This window comes from Sinocyclocheilus anshuiensis, unplaced genomic scaffold (assembly GCF_001515605.1).
Source record: "Sinocyclocheilus anshuiensis isolate Anshui unplaced genomic scaffold, SAMN03320099.WGS_v1.1 scaffold4, whole genome shotgun sequence".
Lineage (NCBI taxonomy): Eukaryota > Metazoa > Chordata > Actinopteri > Cypriniformes > Cyprinidae > Sinocyclocheilus > Sinocyclocheilus anshuiensis.
In genome coordinates, this window is record NW_015554075.1 from 1,672,735 (window position 1) to 1,695,994 (window position 23,260).

General features: G+C 37.3%; 1 protein-coding gene across 4 annotated transcripts in view; it reads left to right on the forward strand.

The window, feature by feature from the left end:
- Positions 1–711: 711 nt before the first annotated feature.
- LOC107668958 (unconventional myosin-IXb-like) overlaps positions 712–23,260 on the forward strand; it is a 27,324-nt gene continuing 4,775 nt past the window's right edge. The window contains exons 1-35 of one of the 4 annotated variants that reach the window (XM_016461036.1): positions 712–1,040; positions 1,643–2,542; positions 8,958–9,052; positions 9,346–9,408; positions 9,528–9,627; positions 9,913–10,013; positions 10,850–10,973; positions 11,482–11,571; positions 11,793–11,909; positions 12,056–12,190; positions 12,283–12,404; positions 12,772–12,913; positions 13,037–13,232; positions 13,323–13,398; positions 13,497–13,589; positions 13,817–13,924; positions 14,103–14,142; positions 14,790–14,912; positions 15,144–15,224; positions 15,323–15,433; positions 16,737–16,859; positions 16,962–17,111; positions 17,748–17,872; positions 17,947–18,423; positions 18,730–18,817; positions 19,262–19,438; positions 20,663–20,751; positions 20,935–21,026; positions 21,233–21,417; positions 21,596–21,703; positions 21,819–21,989; positions 22,317–22,358; positions 22,470–22,581; positions 22,669–22,742; positions 22,922–23,111. In XM_016461036.1, coding sequence (XP_016316522.1) covers positions 1,703–2,542; positions 8,958–9,052; positions 9,346–9,408; positions 9,528–9,627; positions 9,913–10,013; positions 10,850–10,973; positions 11,482–11,571; positions 11,793–11,909; positions 12,056–12,190; positions 12,283–12,404; positions 12,772–12,913; positions 13,037–13,232; positions 13,323–13,398; positions 13,497–13,589; positions 13,817–13,924; positions 14,103–14,142; positions 14,790–14,912; positions 15,144–15,224; positions 15,323–15,433; positions 16,737–16,859; positions 16,962–17,111; positions 17,748–17,872; positions 17,947–18,423; positions 18,730–18,817; positions 19,262–19,438; positions 20,663–20,751; positions 20,935–21,026; positions 21,233–21,417; positions 21,596–21,703; positions 21,819–21,989; positions 22,317–22,358; positions 22,470–22,581; positions 22,669–22,742; positions 22,922–23,111 — 4,960 coding nt within the window. In that variant the 5' untranslated portion in view covers positions 712–1,040; positions 1,643–1,702. The remainder of the gene's footprint in view (positions 1,041–1,642; positions 2,543–8,957; positions 9,053–9,345; positions 9,409–9,527; positions 9,628–9,912; positions 10,014–10,849; positions 10,974–11,481; positions 11,572–11,792; positions 11,910–12,055; positions 12,191–12,282; positions 12,405–12,771; positions 12,914–13,036; positions 13,233–13,322; positions 13,399–13,496; positions 13,590–13,816; positions 13,925–14,102; positions 14,143–14,789; positions 14,913–15,143; positions 15,225–15,322; positions 15,434–16,736; positions 16,860–16,961; positions 17,112–17,747; positions 17,873–17,946; positions 18,424–18,729; positions 18,818–19,261; positions 19,439–20,662; positions 20,752–20,934; positions 21,027–21,232; positions 21,418–21,595; positions 21,704–21,818; positions 21,990–22,316; positions 22,359–22,469; positions 22,582–22,668; positions 22,743–22,921; positions 23,112–23,260) is intronic. The other 3 variants (XM_016461033.1, XM_016461034.1, XM_016461035.1) reach the window with 3 other exon arrangements.

The following is a 23,260-nucleotide window of genomic DNA, read 5'->3' on the forward strand; positions in this document are numbered from 1 at the left end:
TTATTTAAAACTACAACAAGGAGACAACAACGGAACAGGAGATGATGGCATTCTTTAAATCTGCACAAGGACTTGTACCACGGCAGATCAACATTGTTTGTTGCGGACAACTACTGATGTATAATGCTATGTAGTATAATAAATGATAATACACTTGTTCTTTGCTTTGTTTTATTTTATATAAGAAGGTGTAACATTAAAATATATTAAATAGCACATAAACACACAAAACTCACGTACATATGGAGGGAGGGGTTCTTGCAGACCAATCACAGCGCTTGCGGTCTGCGTAGAATTGACGCGCTGTTAGATTTTTGGAGAGGTGCACGTCAGGCTACGGCGTATGGGTGTGCATCTATGCGTAAGCTACGGCGTAGGTCCGACGCAGAAGTATAAATCAGCCTTTACTCACCTTGCTGAAGGGAAATTGGTGTTATATGCTGCCACCTGCTGGTGAGAACCAAACATGCATTGTGGAATTACACATGGCCATTTAGTTTACTTTTCCTGTTTCCAACTCTTTTTTTAATTTAAATAAATAAATACTTTTTTCCCCCACGATCATAATCACAAATATAACAATGACTTTTGAGAGGGGTAGGGTGCTGGATCTGTATTCAAGTGGGTATTGAAGTATCAAACTTGCAGGTGTGTTTACCTGCGTGAGCGCGTGGCAGCTGCAGTGGCAGTGTGAATGCAGGCGAGGGCGGCGTGTCCTCACACATTTCAACGGCAATTAAAACACTGCGATGTCAGGAAGTAACAAGCCTCCAGCGTCGTCAACGTTCTGGAGGCGAGTTAGTATTCTTCCTTATTTCTCGTTGAACATTTCTCGGTGTTAGTCATTTATGCTGTTTACAGAATCTTGACTGTTTTACCTGTGCAGTATATGTCGGTTTATCGTGCCCGGTTAGGCAGCAATGCAGGTGGCTTTTAATAGTAGTTGAAGCACTGGAAGTTTTATCTGGAAAGCACGGCAAGATTTTTTCCATGTTGGAAATGACTCCGTTCTGTAACACAACAAGTGTGTTTTGAAACAGGTAAATTTATTGGTATTGGTATTTAATGTACTTTTTTTTTATTGTATTGGCAGTCCATTGAAAGATAACTATAGTCAGATTTTCTAAACTCTAAAAAGACAGTTTGTCACTGTTAAAACGCGTCATGACTTTTGTTTCGTGTTTGTTGATTATTGGATGCGTTTTTATTACACTGTATATAAAATTAAATACATTTTATGCTATGCTAGGATGGAATTGGTGTATTTGTATTTTTCTCTCAATTTCAAAAATATTTTAAAAACAAAAATCTGTTTTTGTACGTTCTGACCATGTTGTGAACATTTAGGACAATATTATTTTTCACATTATATTTTAACATGGTTTACATGTAATCAAACAGAAAGAAAAGTCAACCTAGTCGACAGAGAAAAATAGTGAAGAATAAATAAATAAACAGCAGTTTTATTTTTATTAATTTTACATTTTTATTATTTTTTAACTAAATAATAGTTGTGGCACACAGTTTATGCTGATTTATAAACTGTTGCAGTTCCAACATTAGACAAGTGTGTACATGCATACACGGATGGTCTGACTGCTATTTCCCACTTCAACTCACATTCTTTTCTGTTCTTTTCCAGATCCTTATCATGCTGTACTGTGCAGTGTGGTATGCTGATGCATGTCTGTGTGTTTAAAGAATGAATGTCACAAACGGCAACAAGACGACAAGCTGCCAGGATGAAACGGTCTGCACTTTGCAAATTTACCCCAGGTTGTCCGTCAAACCTGGGCGAAGCTGCATCCTCAGGGTCCCAAAAGAGGCAACGGCAGCCACTGTCATCAAGACCGCTCTTGCCACACTTGGCTTGGACACGTCCAAGACTTACGTCCTCGTGGAGGTCCAGGAGTACGGCGGAGAGGAGTGGATCCTTCAAGCCAGCGATCAGCCTGTTCAAAGAGTCCTTCTCTGGCCTAGAAAGGCCCAAGACAAGCACCCTCAAAGTGATGGATACTTTTTCGCCCTTCAAGAGGGAAGCTACGATGGATCCATCCAGTATGACGTTATGACATCTGTCCGGCAAGAGAAAGTAGCTCAGGGACTTGCGAATCGAGGTTTTGTCACGCAACAGCCTCAGGAATACGATGATTTATGTAACCTCCCCGAGCTGACGGAGGATAGCATCTTGGGAACCCTGCGGCATCGCTTCCACAAGCAGAAGATCTACACGTTTGCAAGCAACATTCTTATCGCGGTCAACCCCTTCAAGTTTCTCCCCATCTACAATCCCAGATATGTCAAGATGTATGAGAACCACACGCTGGGCAAGCTAGAACCTCACGTCTTTGCCATTGCGGATGCTGCCTTCCACACAATGCTGAACAAACGGGTCAACCAGTGCATTGTCATCTCCGGTGAGAGTGGTTCTGGTAAGACGCAAAGCACCAACTTCCTTATCCACTGCCTGACTGCCCTCAGCCAGAAGGGCTATACTAGTGGAGTGGAACGAACCATCCTGGGGGCAGGCCCTGTGCTTGAGGTAAGTTCTGCTGTGATTTTGAGCTTTGAGGCTTATCAGATTTCATCGCTACTTTGAAGTCTGATAGTGCTATAGTTGTAATAGAAAACCAAGAAAGGATGCAAAACAGCAAGTTATTTTGAGACCCTGATGTTTTACAATGAAAATGTCCTTTGGATAAATGGCAGCTGTAGCCTTGTTCAGGACTCGGCAATAAATGATTTCTTCAACTTAAATGTATATATTTTTTTGGACATTTAGAGGTTTTTCCACCAATCCCTGATATGTCAAGATGTATGAGAACCACACGCTGGGCAAGCTAGAACCTCACGTCTTTGCCATTGCGGATGCTGCCTTCCACACAATGCTGAACAAACGGGTCAACCAGTGCATTGTCATCTCCGGTGAGAGTGGTTCTGGTAAGACGCAAAGCACCAACTTCCTTATCCACTGCCTGACTGCCCTCAGCCAGAAGGGCTATACTAGTGGAGTGGAACGAACCATCCTGGGGGCAGGCCCTGTGCTTGAGGTAAGTTCTGCTGTGATTTTGAGCTTTGAGGCTTATCAGATTTCATCGCTACTTTGAAGTCTGATAGTGCTATAGTTGTAATAGAAAACCAAGAAAGGATGCAAAACAGCAAGTTATTTTGAGACCCTGATGTTTTACAATGAAAATGTCCTTTGGATAAATGGCAGCTGTAGCCTTGTTCAGGACTCGGCAATAAATGATTTCTTCAACTTAAATGTATATATTTTTTTGGACATTTAGAGGTTTTTCCACCACATCTCAAATGATGCATTGGTTTTAACAGCATTTCTGTAGTGGAAATTACGATGGAGTTAGTGTTGTAGGTGTGATAAGCTCATATGACTTCGAGTTCAGGCTAAGACCTGAGTAGGTTGAGTTCAAGTCAAGACAGTCTTCTTTGTCTCGCTAGCACTCATTTCACAGCTAGCATTTTTTATGTCCTTAGTACACAATATTAAATAATATTTTCAGTGTCCAAGTCAGTTTTATTTGAGAATTATTTATGTAGTATTTATTAGTATTATTAATATTTCACTTTTAATTTATATTTTTATTGTGTTCTTTTCACATCGGCTTGAATTTATTTATTTCAGTTTCTAATTTTTTTTTTTTTTTTTTTTTACGTTAAGTTACATTTTTTCCCATGGGTCTAGATTTGGGGTCTAGATTTTTTTTAACTTACACTCTGTATCTTGTCTGTAACTGTAGTCTCATTTAATATTTACTTGACTCATCTGTTATTCTTGATGTGCTGATAAAGAGTCCCTTTCGGGACGGAAATGATGACCTCTGTGCAGGAAGTGGCTTGCCCTATCATAGTATTTAGCACGCTTTGAGCTCTTCATGTTGAGGACTATTAACAGTGCAAGATAACTATGAAAAATGTGATACTGTCCTTAAATAGTGCAACAGATTGTGTGAGAATGGTTTCCCCTTTTCTCCGTTAAGCATGGCCAAACTAGGATCTAGAAACCATTCTGCTTCGTCACATGGCCAGGGCACTTTCACACCGCTTCCTCTGCTTCTCCCAGGGAAAAGGGGAGACCTCTGACTCCTTGTACACTATAAATAGACGCTATAAATCATGAACCTCTCAGTCACAGTTTAAGGGTTTCAACACACTGATATTTATAGGTGCTGCCATTGTTAATACTCAAAACAATGAGATGAATGACTAGTTCACAACACTCATAGGAGTTTTTCCATTGTGTATACAATATATTCAATACAAGTATGGTATACAGTGGTGTGAAAAAGTGTTGGCCCGCTTCCTGATTTCTTTTCTGAATAATTCACTTCCTAAATTTCCTCTTCAGGATTTAGTATGAAGTGCTACTAATGTGCCAATGAAGTTCTCTTGAGGAAATAACTCCTAATTCATTGGGTTTCCTTAATGTGGCCTGAAGTCCCGCCCTCTTAAACACAGCTGTCAGTCATGCACTAACCTACTGGGATTCTCAATCTGATCCTAAACAGGTTGAGCAAGTTCTGTTTTTCGTAAAAGCTTTCTTTTATCAGCTCGTCCCAGCCTCTCTCAGTTCTGCAGTATTTCTTACAAAGAAAGTAAATGGCAAAGAGGAACAAGCAGCTTGCGTTATGCCTTGCTGGTTTATTTCTTATAAAGCGGGATGGTAAAAAAAAAAATGTGGTTATGTTTTGAGTAGTTGTGTGTAATGGGTAGAAGAAGCAGAACAAGCAAACAGAGTGGGATTGGTGAAACTTTATCATCATACGCCTGAGGTTGTGTGTGACCATTAATATTTGATGCACATTTAAATGAATAGATTAGATGATTATTGAATCTCATGTGCCTTAGTAAATGATAAATAAAACATGCTCCCGAGTCCTGAAATGAATCATTGAAGTCTTCTTTTTCCTAGATTAAGTACTTGGTAACACTTTACAATAAGGTTCCATTTGTTAACATGAATTAACTTGGGACATTAATTTGGGAACAAGACGAAAAAGTTTATTTCTTTTCTTGAAAGAAATTAATACTTTTATTCAGCAAGGATGCATTAAATTGAAAAAAAAAGTCACAGTTAAGATGTTTATTTGACAGTATGAAAAAAATTTCGTTCTTTTGAACTCTTCTATTAATAATTTTTTTCTATTCATCCGAGAATCCTGAAAAAAAAATACACACAAAAATATGAACAAATATAAAACTAGGTATGGACCGATAGGATTTTTTGGGCCTGATACCGATTTTAACAAACACTTATTGGCCGATTCCGATACCGATATTTGTCACTTCCTCTCTTATTTGAAATTCTGGCTTCAAAATAGATAGTATTTTGATCATGTTTTAAATCAGCAAAGTTCAAAAACACCTGCATTAAATTATACTAGCAGTTTTATTGCTGCATCATCAAATAATGAACATGGATTGGATCCATTTAAAATTTAACAGGCCTACATAAATACAACAGAACAAAGATACATATTAAATAAACAGTGCTTTTTAGGTAGGTTTAACAGTTTTCAGGTACAGAAATAAAGTAAACAAATGTAAAATAACACTTCACTGTATAAATTAAATACATATTAATCCTTCTTTATTGTAACAGTTCTAATTTGTTTTTGTATACATTTTAATATTTTTTGTAAGTTTTTTGTAAGTACTAAGGCGGGACTCTTATTTTGACAGGTTTTCTAGTCGGAATTGGGCTACTTTAACACTGTTGCCGCGGGTTTAAGCGACTCCAATAACGTGATATTTAGCCCCTAAAATGCGAATTTTACCAGGGGAACCCCCTCGAAACTTGATTGGGCTAGTTTTGGGCTAGTTTTGAGTAGCAATTGGGTGGGTTTTGTTGTGAAAACCTGGCAAAGTGGCAACCCTGACGGAGCTATATGGGTAAAGCACGCAGTTCTTCGGATTTAAAGTTTGTCAGTTTATTAAGCAGCCCCCGAAAAGGCATGAGATCTGTATATATTTGTTTACTGTTAGTTGTAATAAGTGTTTTGTGTAATTCGCTGTTTGTTGATGATAATGCAACTGAGAGAGAGAGTTTAAAGTGCACTTCTCGTGCTGTTTTGTTTAGCTCTTTTTTGGAGTGAAAAAGGATGCAATAAACTTAAAGGGGTCATATGATGCGATTTCAAGTTTTCCTTTCTCTTTGGAGTGTTACAAGCTGATTGTGCATAGATAAGATTTATGGTAAGGGGCATTACATTTCCGACGAGTGCTTGCGGTGTTCGGCCAATCACAATGCACTGGGTCAGCTGACCAATCAGAGCAGACTGCGCTTGTCGGAAGGAGGGACTTTGTAGAAAACGAAGCGTTTGAGAGAGGCGGGGCATAGAGGACCTACAATAATGTACAGTATTTGAAAAATAGTTTTTTGAACATTAAAACATGTCAACATATTCTGTTACACCAAATACACAAAATAATGATCTTTAAAAAAGCATCATATGACCCCTTTAATAAAACATCAGTAAAGTTTTGGTCATCATTCAGATGAGGTCCGCTACACTTATGCAAGTTACAAAAGTTATTTAGTCAAGAATAGTGTGCGATCTTTTGTCTTTTGTTATTTGATTAGCATTAAAGTGCAGACAGCAGAGCTAGGATTATGCAACAGACATTATACAGCTCAGTGCCTTCACGCAGTTAATTAATAAACCATCGGTTTGTTATATCGGCCTTTTTCCTTATATAGCCGATATGCCGATGGTTGAAAATTGAGGAAAAATCGGCCGATAAATATCGGCGGCCGATACATCGGTGCATCCCTAATAAATACACAAACTTGTTGGTGCTTAGGGACTTTTTGGTACAAATAAGTGTTGCTTCATATTCTGAGTTCTATGTTATCCTCCTTTGGTTTTGTTGAATTAAAAACACCTGTCCCTGTCTCCCGCTTCACTCTTTCATAGAGACCTTTGTCAATTGCGTTCACGTACACCCCTCACAACAATATGCACATTGTTTGCCTGGTAGTGTTATTTACACATGGTGCTGTTTATGTATTATGCATCAGCTCTAGAGACTCCACCACCGCAATAACTGTGTTTTATGTTTTGGTTCATAGAGCTTAGCCCTTGAGCAGATCATTTTACAGCTTTCCTCACCTAAAGAGTTCTTCATTAGATATCCAGTTAGCATTGTCCTATTTAGGTATTCAAACAGATTTGAAAACTCTATGAAATTATTAAATTGGTCCTGTATTAAAAAGATGGTCCTTCTTAATGGCCAATTTTTTGTAACAAAATAAGAAGAGGTATATTTCTGAAAAAGATCTAGAAAGGTAAGATGGGATGTACGCTGTCATTGTGGTTGATTTTACATTATGGAAATTATGGGCATTATAATGCAAGCATCATTTTGCTTGCATCAACTGCTCATATTTAGGGTTACTGCTGAAAACATACTAAACAGATGTTTTTGAGAAACAAAAATGGGTCACAGAAAACTGGGTCATGTCATGTTTTGAGAATAAAACTTGTTGCATTTGCACTGAATTTTTACTCTCACTTTCACTGAACTTTGATATTAAGAGTTTCTGCAATTCAGTTTTCACTTTTACTTGATAGTCGTGAGAGGTGCCAGTGCTCTGTTATGGCATCTGAGGAGTGCGCTTGTGACTTTTGTCCTTTTACATAAGAGAGAGCTCTGTGGGAAAGCACACCTAGCAGCTGTTAAAGATGTACAGCAGTGTTGGGCCTGATCTCACTCTTGTTGTTGAGCTTCTAACTCTGATTTTTTTTGTGTCATATGTGGAAGCCCTGGGCGTTGGCTTCAGAATACCAGAACGAGTCGGCGTACACCAACATGTCATGACAGGTTCAGTCAGGCCAGCTGATTAAAACTTAACTGACAGATGTAACCTCTCATTCAGTTTTCTTTCTATTCATGCGTTTCCTTAGTATTCACTTTCCTTTGAACATGGAAGTGGAACAGGGAAGCTTGTTTATGTTTAAAAACAAGTTTACAACAGGATAAAGTCCTGAATGATGGTAATGGTAGAGATCGTCTTGAAAGTATGCACATATTGAGAATCAATAGGGAGCAGTGAGCAAGACTGTTGTTACGTTACACATGCCAAAGTCTGTCTACAGAAAATTTAGTTGAAAAATTGCAGTATGTAATTTCTTCCATTTTTGTGGCACAAAACAAAATATCAGATATAATTTCTCAAAGACTCCCCTTATCTGCCATTGTTCTGGCAAAAAGAGAGCTATATGTTCACTGAATAATGACTCAAATTTTAGTCTTTTGTTCACACAGCTATCATAAGACTTAAATGTAGCAAACAAGTGATTTTGAGTACTTTTTTGTGCATTTTGGAACCTTGTCGTGTTTTCATTGTATCAAAAAGAGTGGTTCAAAACATCTTAATTTGTATGTCACTGAGTGTCATATAAGTTTTAAATGACATGGTTGAATAAATGATGACAGATTTTTAATTTTTGGGTGAACTATTGCTTTTAACTGGAATAGGAGGAAAATTACACATAAATCAGCATTAACTACAACAACTATCAACAAGCAAGTCAAACTGGGCAACAAAGCCATCTAAGATAGATGTGTTCATTTGTTTGTGATGCCTGAGGGTGATATTAAAGTAGCTCTGTGCTGCCCACTAAATGTTTTTTTTTTTAATTTCCTTTTTGTAATCTACGACAACCTACATTCTGTGGTTTGAACAACTAATAATAATAGTAATATTCTACTGTCCGGCTGTTGGCTGTGGTTTCAGATCCAGTTTCTCTGTTTGACAAGTTTTAAAGGCTAGTTGAACTGATTAAGTTAGGCCACCATCTTTGTCTCAACACAAGAGTTTGTCTGTCAACATTCGTGAAAATCATATCAGTGTTTTTTTTTTTTTTGTCTGAAATATTTTTCTGTGAGATTAAAACAATTTGCCTCTCTAATGCATTCCTTTCTGGCTTCCTCAGGCCTTTGGAAATGCTAAAACGGCACACAACAACAACTCGAGCCGCTTTGGGAAGTTCATTCAAGTGAATTATCTGGAGAGCGGTGTTGTGAGAGGGTGAGTCATCTGTGTACTTCTGCCCATTCTACGTCACACAACAGAACTCCCACAGCTTCTCATCAGTCACATAGGAGATTTTCTGAACTTGATGCTAATGTATTTTATCTTGCGACGATAATGTTAATTTACAAATATTATGTAATACTGCTAATTCATGTTCATAACCACCATACAACATTTGTTGATCTCATTCCCCTTCTTTTCAGAAAATTGGCAAAAAATAACAAAAATTACATGCCATTGATTTGAATTGATCTAAAATTCCTAAAACTGTTTGCTCAATGTTTTAGGGCTGTTGTTGAGAAATACTTACTAGAGAAATGCCGCCTAGTGTCCAGAGGCAAAACTGAAAGGTACAAAAAAAAATAAAATTGGAAACCATTATCTATATCCATTTTACATTTAAATTGAAAATGTTAAAAATGTATCACAACAACATACATTCCGTGTCTGTTTGTTATCTGACCTTCAGGAATTACCATGTTTTTTACTACCTTTTGATTGGAGCCTCAGAAGAGGAGAAAGTTGAGTTCAAGCTCCTGCATCCTGAACAATACCACTACCTCAAAGAAGTAACTCTCAGAACAGCCTTCACAGAGAATCAGTGTTCCCTAACAAAGCCATTTTAGTTTCAATTAGTGTTCATGATGCTCTCGATTGTCTTTTGGGCAAAAGTGAGATGACACAGAGAGCAAATAGAGACTTCTGCTTAAGCTTGTCAGTTTTTTTATCCTGATAAAACACTGTCATAGTCAAATTCTTTCAAGACTATATTTTCTGGGCTGACCTGTCCATTTTATTTATATAAGTATTTTTTAATACTTAACATTAATTCTTCACTTTTCCGCCCCTCGAAGGAAATCCCAATTGCAGAGGATCAAGCAGAAATGAAACATGAATTCAGGAGACTTCATCAGGCCATGGAGATGGTTGGTTTTCTGCCATCGACCAAAAAGCAGTAAGTGAGAAGCGATTTCAAGTAAAATATTATGATGGGGATGCAGGATTTTTTTTTTAGATTCAGTCTGAAATTAAGTTAGTTAATCTTAAATTATTTTAGTACAGTTGTCTCAGAGGTTAAATTATAATAAATGATCATGTTTATAATGAACTCAAACTTAATTTTTGTATTATGCTTAATCTGAAATATTTATTTAGCTCTGTTTAAACCACTGTACATTAACAATTACCCATAAATAGTAAATATATGTACAGATTACTTCAGTATAAATAAGATTGCTGATGTCTAATTAGGTTTGTCCTAGAAGGATAAAGTCACACTGCAGAAAATTTTCAAGCTGCTTGCGTGACTAACAAATTAAGAATTCTTCTCTGGTACAAGTCTGTGCTTGTCACGGAGGGAAAAAATATATCAAGCCTTTCAATATGCACTGTGCTCTTTTTGCCATTACGACAGAATGCAATACTGCAACTTTAGACCTGACATATTTAGATCATTATGAGCTGTCTACCAAGGAACAGCAATGTTTCTGTATGTAAATATGGTTATATAAATCTGTTAACTAATAATTATTTATACACTGTTAGAAACACAATTATTCAGACAAAATAGGAAATTTATTAAATTATTCAAGATCTTTTCTCATGTGTCATTCGATTTACCTAAAAAAAGTACCACTTTTTCAACTGCAAGTACCACTTTTTGGAAAACATTCCACTGCATTATGTTTTTTGGACATGTAATTCCTTGAGGCACCTTGTGAAGAAAGTAAATATATTTTATAAATATACTTCATACTGTATTGTAGTTCAATGATTGATTGTCTTTTCCAGGATATTCTCTGTACTCTCTGCCATTCTGTACCTGGGAAATGTGACGTATCAGCCAAAAGATGTTGGCGAGGGGCTTAAAGTTGGGCCTGATCGTGTCCTTTATGCTATCTCTGACCTGCTCAAGGTACCACTGGCTACTTTAGTGTTCAAGATAAATTCATCACAAGAGTCTTTCCCTCTACTGGTTCAAATATTTTTCTATTCATTGTGGTACACCACACAGAAACAGAATTACTTTAAATAGTAATATTCAACAGTAAACCTCACCCCCCAGTTCTTTGGAAATACTGTGCAGTGACATCTATTAATTTACTGGGTCATCACAACTACATGGCTAAGAAATAGCATCGTCATTACTAAGCGAAACCAAAATATGCATTCACATATCATATTCAATGCATATTGTAGAATCAAAAACCCTGAATCGTGACTCTTATCAAGTTTTTTTCTTTTAGATTCTTTATGATAGGCTTTCAGATTTTCCAGTCAGAATCCCTTACTCATTTCACACTTTTTGATTTCATTTCATTTAAAGGATTACACAATCTGTGAAAGTCTTTTAGATCAGGTGACAGATTCCGGTCATTCTCTGTTTGAATGCTTCTTTTTATATCATCCCTGTTCAATTACAGGTTAAAGTGGAGCTGCTTGTGGAAGCACTGACTACAAGGAAAGCAATGACTGCTAATGACACGCTGATCCTGCCTTATAGCATCAATGAGGTAAATACATCTATTATGTGTTAGGTGGTACATACTCTATATTGACATTTGTCAACTCTGTACAATCCATTAATTGACTTGTCATGTGTTAAATGCATATCTGTCATACTTTATGCATGAAGTCAGCTGTTTGAAGAGGCGGCTCTGTCCTCTCCATTTGTCTTTCTTCATTTCTGTACTGTAAAAATCTGCTGACCTCATAATGAAACTCTTGTCTTCAGGCCATCACTGCCAGAGACTCTATGGCCAAGTCTCTGTACAGTGCCCTGTTTGACTGGATTGTCTTGCGAATCAACCATGCTCTACTAAACAAGAGAGATTTGGAGGAGTCTGTCCCGGTGTGTAATTTATACATTTAGTATATTTGTTTATGTGATATTATATTTACATATAACATACACAATTTAGATGGAAGGGCTTGACTTGGCAAACTGAAAGCATCTGCTTTGACATTGTACTTGATAAAATATTCTCTTCCTTACAGCGCTTATCCATTGGTGTTCTGGACATTTTTGGGTTTGAAGATTTCAAGACGAACAGCTTCGAACAGTTCTGCATTAATTATGCCAATGAACAACTACAGTATTACTGCAATCAGCGCATATTTACGCTTGAACAAGTGAGTTGAGTTGTACTTTGATTGATTTCTCCACTAATTGTGGTGGATGGGAATTTCTGCAGCATATGCCTCACGCTTGCATTGTGTTTTAGGAGGAGTACAGGGCAGAAGGAATCACATGGCACAATATTGACTACCCCGACAACATTGGCTGCATCAGTCTCTTCAGCAAGAAACCCACCGGGCTGTTTTACCTGCTGGATGAGGAGAGCAAGTGAGTTCAATCCCTTATTCTTACTGTATGTATTGTAATATTCCTTTAGTGGAAAGTACAGTTGCTTAGGTTTTACAGTGTTTTAGTTCTTAAACATTTTGGACCTATTTTGCAACAATGACTAATAGAATTTTAGTGCAAAATGCAAAAAATAATATTCAGATGTATATTAATTATTGTTAAAAGCATGTGCGTGCTGTAAAAATCCACTGAAAAAGGTATATCTTCTGCAAATCCACTACATGAATTGTATCTTGCATACAAGTTAGGATGGATAGTACAGAATATGAATTGTTATGCAGCCAATCTTTCGTTATGTGGTTTCTAGTAGTTCAGTAATTAATATTCTGTGCTATTCCCTCCCTAGTTTTCCTCGAGCCACAGATAGCACTCTACTAGAGAAGTTCAAGCAGCAGCACCAGGACAATCCGTTCTTTGTGCAAACCCCAGTGCGGGAACCAGCTTTTGTTATCCAGCATTTTGCTGGCAAGGTCAAATACCAGATAAAGGTAAAGGAACAGACCCTGAAACTATTTTTTTCCCTTTGCACAAGAGTGTAGTTGTGAAACAAATGATGTGTCTATGGTGGGAAAACAATACTGAATAACGTTTGTGATGTTCCTGCCCTATAGGACTTCAGAGAGAAGAACACGGACCACATGAGGCCGGATATTGTTGCGTTGCTTCGTAGTAGTGAGTGCAGTTACCTGCGGCAGCTGATCGGGGCTAATCCGGTGGCTGTGTTCAGGTGGGGCATCCTTAGGGCCACCATACGTACACTGGCTGTGTTTAACGAGGCTGGGCGAAGCTGGGCGGAAAAACATCCAGGTAACATCTATGCGATCTACTAACACCTTTTAACTTACAGCTTGCAGAAGTGGATTACCATTGATTTCAACATGTTTGTTTCCATATCAGATCAGGTCAGGCGCTACTCCAGACACTCTCTTGGGGAAATGAGGAGACCCAGCACTATGGTAGAGAGGCTAAAGAGGTAAATGGACTGGATTAGTGGATTTATGGCAAATAGCGGTGTTTGTTTTATATTTGATCTATACAAATGGCCATTTAAATGCATTTCGATCTCTACAGCCAGGGGTCTTTGATTGACTTTTCTTTTGATCGGTCTGAAGAGGGTCCACTTGAAGCATTTGAGGACATTTTTACAACATTTGAAAATAAGAAGTAAGTTCACCATCACTTAAGGATCTTTATACCAGGCTTGGGTTCTTCTACATCTGATGATGATTTCCTTCTGTGAATTAAGAGTCTAACTGATTTCCTTTTTGATTGGATTAATTTTCTGTGAAATGGGTGATTGGACTGACTAATTTCAGCTGTTTGCTATTTATTGTGTTTGTAGTATTTATCTCCTTTCTAAACTTTTCTGATTTGGGGTTGGGGTCAATCAGGGAATTGCATGCCAAAGTCCTCCAATCCCTTAAGCAGTTTGGTGGTGAAGTTCCTCAAAAGTTGCATCTATCCACAATTTCTGTGAGGAAGTCTCGTCTCTTCTCTCAGTGAGTGGGCCACATGTTCTGTGACCATCTGTCTGTGGCGGGTCCACTGCTCTCTGTTTCAGCTTGCACTTATGTGTAATTTCAAAATCAAATTGAATATTCTGTCCCTTTTTTGTTTTTCTTTTCAAAATCTTAATATTTTCAATCAAAATCTTAATTGTATCTTATTACACTCTAGGAAGAACAGGCCAAACAGACACAAGCAGCTAATTCCTAAGGTAAATTCATTCATCAAAACTTGCTGTTGTAGTAGTTTTTGCCAAGGCAACTTTATGAGGTACCATCTAGGATGCTGTTTTTAATGGTATTGAAGGACATGCCCATGTACGCATGATACTTTTTGGCTGTTTAGCTCATTGAATAACAAAAAAAATTTTTACAAAATTTTACTATTCAGAGTCATACATGGTCGCAATTTATTTTTGTCTACAAAGCTAATGTCAGGTATTTCATAAACGCACAGTAATTGCAGTTGAAAATTCAGCTTTGCCATCACAGGACAAAACATACACAAATATATTAAAATAGAAAACGGTTATTTTAAACTTTGGTATTTCACACTATTTCCGTTTTTTTGTTTCTGTTATTATATATATTTGTATATAAATATTTATTATATAAAATACTAAATATTTTAAAATATTTAAGATGCCTGTAGATTACAAGAATTATGTGAATTATTGTAGAATTATGAGAAAAATTCATTTCGGGTATATCCAAAGTTGTACATGGGCGAGACTCGCTTCAGAAAATGTAAAAAAAAACAAAAAAAACCCTTTTCTATTCTGCAGTATATGTGTATTATTTTTCCTTGGTTAAAATATGAGAGATATTGCTAAATGTTATTGTGTTGTTTTCTGTACAGAATCTCATAGATTCACACTCTCTGAAATTCATTATGGACCTGACGCAGCACAACCGGGCGACCAGGTCTCTGCTTCATCTGCACACCAAGAAGAAACCTCCAAGCATCAGCGCTCAGTTCCAGGTTCAATATTATTATTATCTTAGTGTGGAAAGCATAAGCTGATTCATCAGAGGGCTCATAGATCGGTTTGTTCCATCTCTGTGTGAAAGCCTCTTTTGTGGTAGTTGTAAATGAGATAAAAGGTTCAAACCCCCAAAGCTGTGGGGAGGTTTTGATATGATTTGCAGGGGTTTAATGGATGCTGATGGACGAATCAATGAGTCACATGCTTTCATGTCTTAAACTGTCCAGGCATCTCTAAGCAAGCTGTTGGAAACCCTGAGGAAAGCAGAACCGTTCTTTGTCCGATGTATCAGATCAAATGGTGATAAGGTATGGTGGAGAGCTGTTGTAAGTTTTGCGATTCATCCATTTTGTGTATTGGGTCAAGGATCATATCTAAAGAACAATGTTGGTGAATGTGTTTACAGAGGGAAATGCACTTTGATGATGCTCTAGTCCTTCAGCAGCTGAGGTACACAGGCATGCTGCAGACGGTTCGGATAAGGAGGTCTGGGTATGGAGCCAAATTCACCTTCAAGGTAATGCAATATAGACTGTTTTCAATTAAGAGTTATTAATTAGGGCACTGAATTGAATACAGTTTTAAGTAATTTTTAAGTAACTGTTTAAATAACCAATTTGTTTATGCCCCTTAATCCTTATAAAAATTTGCTACTATGGCATTTTATTTTAATTTAAAAAACATTGAGAGGATTAAAAACATTAAAAAGGGACAGATTAACAAACAGTTACAAAATGGTTTGCGGTGGACTGTATGCCAGTAATAGGCATATATTGATTTTATAATGTCTATTCAATGCTTTACTCGTCTGCTAAAATAATGTTCTTAGTTTCTTCTTCATATGAAGACTTCTCAGCAGTTGTTTGCAATTGTTTGGAGGTTAATTTGATTGCTTGATTTGTTTTAATTGATTAATAACCCTTTTATTTAAAGGGGTCATATGATGCAATTTAAATTTTTCCTTTCTCTTTGGAGTGTTACAAGCTCTTGGTGCATGTATGGTAAGGGGCATACCATTTCCGTCACACGCTTGATTCTGCCAATCACAACGCACTGGATAGCTGGCCAATCAGAGCACAAAATGTACTCACCCTCAGGCCATCCAAGATGTGAATGAGTTTGTTTCTGTATCGGAACAGATTTGGAGTAATTTAGAATTGCATCACTTGCTCACCAGTGGATCCTTTGCAGTGAATGCGTGCCGTCACAATAAGGGCCCAAACAGCTAAAAAAAAAAAACTAATTGGCACAACTCTGGTCCATCAAATTACGTCTTATGAAGCAAAAAGCATCATTAAGACCTTTTTAACTTTAAATAGTTGCTACAGGTTAAAATATGAGTCCTCTACCTATAATATTGCTTTCTCCAGTGAATCTTGTCTGAATCAGGGAGAAATATACACAGATCAAGCACCGTTTACCAGTGAAAAGCAGTTCTAAACTAATATGTCGGAGGATTTTGATGTAAGAGGAGAACAGGAGATGAACTTTTTCAATGGAAGAAGCATTATTATGTATTATCGACACAAATTTTGCTCGTATTATGCTCTCATTGTGACGGCACCCATTCACTGCAGAGGATCCATTGGTGAGCAAGTGATGTAATTATAAATTTCTCCAAATCAGTTCCGATAAAGACACAAATTCATCTACATCTTGGATGGCCTGAGGGTGAGTAAATTCAGCAAATTATCATTTTTAAGGTGAACTACTCCTTTAAGAGTAGTTATTGTAAAATAATATATTTTGGAACCATGATTGCAAATGCCTTTCATATTTTGATTTAAACAGACATGACTTATTTTACAATGTCACTGCAGGAGTTTACAGATCAGTTCAGAGTGCTGCTGCCAAAGGAAATATCAACACCTCAACAGGATATCACCAACCTGCTGACCAAAATGGGATTACCCAGATCCAGTTTTCAGATTGGCCGAACCAAGGTTTATTTTACTTGCACTTTTCACTAAAGAAGTACTCACGATCTGCATTTTGTCATTCAGATCAGTTTCCAGCTTTAATTGACTGTGAATCTATATGCACAGGTGTTCTTGAAAGAGTCAGAAAGACAAATACTTCAAGAAGCCCTTCATAAAGAAGTGATGAGGCGCATCATCATCCTGCAGAGATGGTTCCGTGCTTGTTTGATGAGGAAACAATATTTGCGTGAGAGGAAAGGAATTATAACCATTCAGGTACTATTCGTTTGGTTGTCCAGGGGTTGCCTAGGGACTTTACACAATCTTATATAATATCAACCAGATCTTCAGTGCATCTCAATTATGATTATGGTCTGCTGAAAGTCAGCTAAAACCTTACTACCTAGATACATTTACTTGCTAGGCATTAGAATGATTTCTGAAGGATCATGTGACAATGAAGACTAGAGAAATGGCTGCTGAAAATTTTGTTTTGCATTACAGGAATAAATTATATTTTAAGAAAGATCATGTTAAATGTTAATATTTAACAATATTACTGTTTTTGCTGTATGTTTGATACATGCGTCCTTGATGAACATAAGAGACTTCATTCAAAATCATTAAATAACTCTTACCATCACAAGCTTTTTGAACAGTTGTGTATGCATTTAAAATGAAGTCTCTCTTCGTTTTAAACAAACCAATAGTATTTAAGACTCATCCTGTGTTAGACATAGATGTTCAAATTAAATATTCTCATTTTACAGTATGTAATGCTGTTATACAGTGTTGTGTAATTTATTTTAATTTTGAATCGTCATGAGCCTTAAACGGTTTGTGGACCTGGTTGGGAAACTCTGCAATAAATGATAATGTACCTGAGCAGATGTTTCCTCTCTCATCCCTCAGCGATCGTGGCGTTATTTGCGTGAGACATACCGATGCAGCGCAGCTATTGTGATCCAGACTGCCTGGCGAAGTTCCAAGGAGAGAGCTGAATATCTGAAGCAGCGAGAAAAACTCAAAGCACCGACGTAAGTCCAAGTTACCTTTGAGTGTTTTTTACTTCTAGGTAAAACAATATTAGTCATTTTGATCTTTCTTTCAGATCTCAGACAGAGCTGGGCCATTTGAACAAGGCTGAGGAAAAGAAGCCAAGTCAGCCAAAGCCACAGCCTCCACTGCCTTATGAATCCCGCACACCTGAACGAAAGAAGACAGAGGAACTGAGCCAGCAGTCAAACACAGAGACCAAGCCTAAAGTCACAGTACAGCCTACTAGAATCAAAAAGCAACTCAGTATCAGTGAGGACCGACCCGTTCAAGATGATAAAGGCAAGACTGGCAATACAGAAAAACAACCATCTCCTGCAGGCCTTCCTCGGCCTGTGTCGCTTCCACTGAACATGAGCCAAAGTGCTTCTGATGAAACTCAAAATGCTGTACACCTACAACGTCACAACAGGACAACAAGGTTGAAGGAGAAGCCTGAGAAATGGAAGGAGAGGAGCAGTGAAGTAGCACGTATGGAGAACGTCAGTGCTGAGATACTACGACTTCAGAGCCAGAGAAAATCAGGTTTATGGTGAGAGTTTTGTTTTGGTCATTTTTTTATTTATTTTTTTAAATAACATTTTTTATTTTGCTTTTCTTTAGTTTGTGACTCTCTGGAATGCTTGATTCTGATTGGTCATTATGTAATTAATTATTTTTGTATAACCATTAAACTGTATATTTGACTGCTTGTACCTGAAACTATCATCAATGTTTTGTGTATAATAATTAGTCATTTAAGCAGCCATGTAATGATGTATATTCAGTTTTCAGGCAGTAATTCCTGGCTGATAGTACATTATTCCTTATTTATTTGTTACTATTTCTCATATGATAGGAAATGTGGCATTTCCCAGTCCCTGGATAATGTGTCCAGAATGAGTTCTTCAGAGTCAGACAGCTCAGCCTCATCATCCAGAAATGAGGTACTGTTCAAAAACTAGTTATGGTCAGTCTGTTAAATCAAAAATGTTGTGATAACTCCAAAAGAAATTGACTTTCATTTATTCTTGTCCCCAAAAACAGATGTATACCAACATATACACTACCATTCAAAAGTTTTGGTTCTGTAAGATTAGTTTTTTTGACATTTATAATGATTTTAAAGACATTTATAATGTTACAAAAGTTTTCTATTTCAAATAAATGCTGTTCTTTTAAACTTTCTATTCATCAAAGAATCCTGAAAAGAAAACAATATATGCAGTTTACATAAAAATCTCACCAGCCGCAAACATCTGAACGTTAGTGTATGTTGAGAGAATCTCAAAGATGCTGCACTAATTATTTTACAGTGTTTATGGATAACTGGATCAGCAGGTACAGGTCTTTTTTTTTCCCTCTCATCTAAACTGGTCCACGTATCATAGGTTATGGTTCACAACCGTAAGCGCTTCAGACACAAACGTCGGCTAGCACGTCCCCGCAGCGGGCTGAAGTGGGATCATATGGATCTAAGCGATACGGAGTACTGGAGTTTTCCCCTTCCTCCCATAAGCCCCTCCACTCCCAACCAGTCCAGTATCCGCGTGGAGCTGGAGACTGTGGTAAAAGACTGACCCAGTTACAAAGGGACCATTCGAGCTGCTGTGGGCCTTGCTTTTGCACGCAACAGCTAACATACCATGAGAATCAGCATTAGCTCAATGTAGAACGTTTCAAAGACTTCTCTTCGGAAACCAGGCTGATCCTGTTCTTGGATGTTTCTGACTGGAAGCTGGTTTCTGACCTTTTTTGTTTCCTTTGACACTGTACGCACACTGAGGCTGCTGCTAGGTGTGATAATGAGTGAATATAGTAATATTCAAGATATAAAAAGAATAATGTTGTGGTTGTTGAGTTGCAGATGTTTTAAATGTTTGACTCTATATACAAAAAACTGACCAATGCTTTTGACGTTTGTTTGGCTTTGACAATTAGTATCATCATAGAAGTGATTTAATCATCTTTTATAGTACTATTTGGGTCTTAAATAACATTATATACTAGAATATTTTTTATCATAAACGCATTCTATTTTATATTAAAGGGATAGTTCACCCAAAAATTGTCATTATTAACATTTTTAGGTGAATTATCCCTTTACTTTAAGTTATAACTATCCCTTATAACATTTTTGTAACACTCACTTCCTCAAAACTGACCCCAAGTTTTAACAGCTCCAGTATCTGTTTTATGAGGTTTTAGTTTCTTATTTATTCACTTTTTACCACAGAGAATCATCTCACATTTGCGGATACTGTGGCTCTGAAGAGCTTTGCCAACTAATTTAACAGTAATTTCCATTAATTTACTAATAATTGTCAGGCCTTGTGCAGGTTTAGCAAGACACATTTTGTACAGCAATATGAAATACTGCTAAAATTCCATAACCCATAGCAAAAAAGGTCAACATGGATCTTGGGATGCAGTGTGGGAGGTTGGTGGTGGCACTAATTTGAGGAAATAAACCCAATCAATTTGCATTGTCAGTCAACATTATGGTTAGAAAACATACTTCGCTAAAGGGTTGTCAGCTAAACTGTTGTTTTGCATCCGCTTGAATATTGTCTTGCTTTTTCCTGAACTGTCTGTGGCTGGTTTGCTGATCTGAATGCATGGCGGGACTGTGGGGAACAAAGTAATATATACTATAAAAACTCATTATTGTTGGGTGTAATTTTGATTGGAGTGATTGTCAGGCATTCAGAGTTTGGATTAGTGAACCACTTCTTTTTTTTTCTGCAATTTCATGATAATTTTTATTGAGTCAACTTGCTGTGGTCTTTCAGATCCAGTCACCTGTAGAAACTGATGCGTGCATTAGCATCAAAAGGAGGACAAGTGAAGAAGTAATTGCACCATCCAGCACACCAGAAAGGTGATCAGTCCTTTTCCATCAGCATGGTACCTTGCTGTTCTAGCTTTTGTTTGAGATATCAAAGCTAATGTGTGTTTTTTTTTTTTTGTTGTTGTTGTTTATCAGTTTTTGATATTTTATAATGCATATAAGCGTGTTGCTTGAATTTAAATTTAAATAATTTTTTCTGTTTATATCTTGTAGGCGGGGACTCCTAAAATATTTTAAGAAGCGTCAGACACCCCAGGATGGGAATATAACTATGGCAAAGACATTGGCAGAAAAAGAGGAGCTAGGTTGAATTATTCTCCCAGACCCACTTCATTCAGTCATAATTAAATTAATCTTGCATTTACTTATTCGTGAATTAGTTAAATATTTGAATGAATGAATAAAAAATAAGTTAAGAAAAATGCATTTAGTAGACCAGTTGTGAGTAAATGTTTCAGATGCAATGACTTGCCTCTTCTTCTCTCATTTACCTCTCTCCTCGGGCCAAAAGCCAGTGGCTCTCACTCTAATTTTCCACGTGTCAAGAGCTCAGCCACTTTTCCTGGACCCCGTCGCAACCCCACCATTAAAATCAGCCGAGCTACTCGTGTCCAGGAGAAGTGGAATGCTTCACTGGACAGAGAAATCACTGACAGTAATGAACTTCGCCATTTGGACGAGTTCTTGGGAAATCAGGTTTGTGTTGATGTTTATATTCTTCTTCAACTTTTTGAAAGGCATTTGGATTTTAATTCTAAAGTTGGATTTGACACACTAGTTGTTAAAAGTTGTTTTCTGAGTTCCTGATAGTTTGTTGATGGTCATGACTTTGCACTTTTAAGTACTTAATTTGTTGGTGTGGTGTTGAATCCAGATGAACGATCTAAGCACCCGCACAAAGGAACTCTCAGAAACGGAGAAAATCTTCTTTTTAGCCACCACACAGTTCAGAGACACCATCAAAAGCATGTACTCCATATCAGTAAGTTTATCTGTGCTCATCTATAACCTTACTCTCATCATAGTTTCACTAGTGCAGTAGATAAAATTCGTTTTTCGGCAAGTGTTTGAAATTACCTGTTTCCTGTGCGCAAAAGAATCCCAATATTGGCTACAAGGTCCTGATGTCAGGTTACCAGACGAGGGTATCCAGTCTTGCAGGGCTGAAGAAAGCATCTGAGGTGCCGCTGGTGGTAAATCTTTTTCAGTCAGTTCTGGATGGATTTATCAGGGGAGAGCTCAAACGACTGGAGGCAGAGCCTTGTAAGGTAACTTAACAAGTTGTAAAGATTTCCACAGAAGCTTAGCTCTGCTAAAATATTTTTTGAGAAGGCAAGTTATCACTAGATCCTCGAAGAATCTGGGCCTGCAGAATTCCATAGAGGACTTTAGATTTACACAAAAAATACAATTCCCAATTGAATCCAATTTTGCTAATTTTCTAATGTTTTTGAAAAATGTTTCTTATACTTTTGATCAATTTCATGCAAAAAAAAAAAAAAAAAGGATTCTTTAAAAAAAATTCTTAATCTGACCCAAACTAGTTATCATGTATCCTTGAATTTAGCTTATGTGCCCTTCTGTCTAATTTTCAGGTTAAGGAGAGGAATAGAAGAAAATCTAAAAGAGATACATGTGTAAGTTATTTTTGTGACACGGAAACACATTTATATTTATGATATATGATGTGAATATTTATTGCACCTCTTCCAAAAAACTTCCAAAAAAACTTTTGTTTTGTCTGTAAGCCTCACAGCCCACTGGGTCACTTATTTAGCACATACCAGGTGACCATTATGCAATCATGTGACCAGTGCAGCTCATTCATATGGGGAATGGAAAAGGCCTTCATGTGCAGCTGTAAGTATCCGCCATCCTTTTTCATTAAACTACGTGAATGGACAAGGATCCAGACAGCGGTACTTTATGCTGTGTTTTCCGTTTCAGCTTGTAAAATGGTGTGTCATAAGAAGTGTCTGAGCAAGATAACCGTAAATTGCACAGGTCACTGTGACAGGAAGGTGAGCACTGCTGTCATATTACTTGACGTAGTATTACTCCATCACATACACACCGTTGCCATCATCTTCTCAACCTCGCTAACATGATAGCGTAGATAGTGACAGAAGTTGAATTTCTATTTGTAATAAAAGATGTGTTAGATCATATAGTTACAGTTTATTTGTATGTTTCCATTTAGAAAGATGGTGAGGAGACCCTCCACTTTGGTGTACCTGTCTGTGCCCTGGTCCGCACAGCTGACTCTGTACCATTCGTCATGGAGAAGATGCTGGTTCATGTTGAAATGAACGGACTGTACACAGAGGGCATCTACCGCAAATCTGGCTCAGTCTGCCGAGCCAGAGAGCTTCATCACTTATTAGAGAAAAGTAATAGTGTGATTTCAATTGATTGTTTGATTATTACCTTGTCTATAACTCTGTGTGTTGCTCACTGTATTTCTTTTTTTTTTTTTTTTTTGTTTTGTAGAAGTTATGAATGGCCGGTAACTTAAAAATTTAGTAGCCAAATTGGCTGG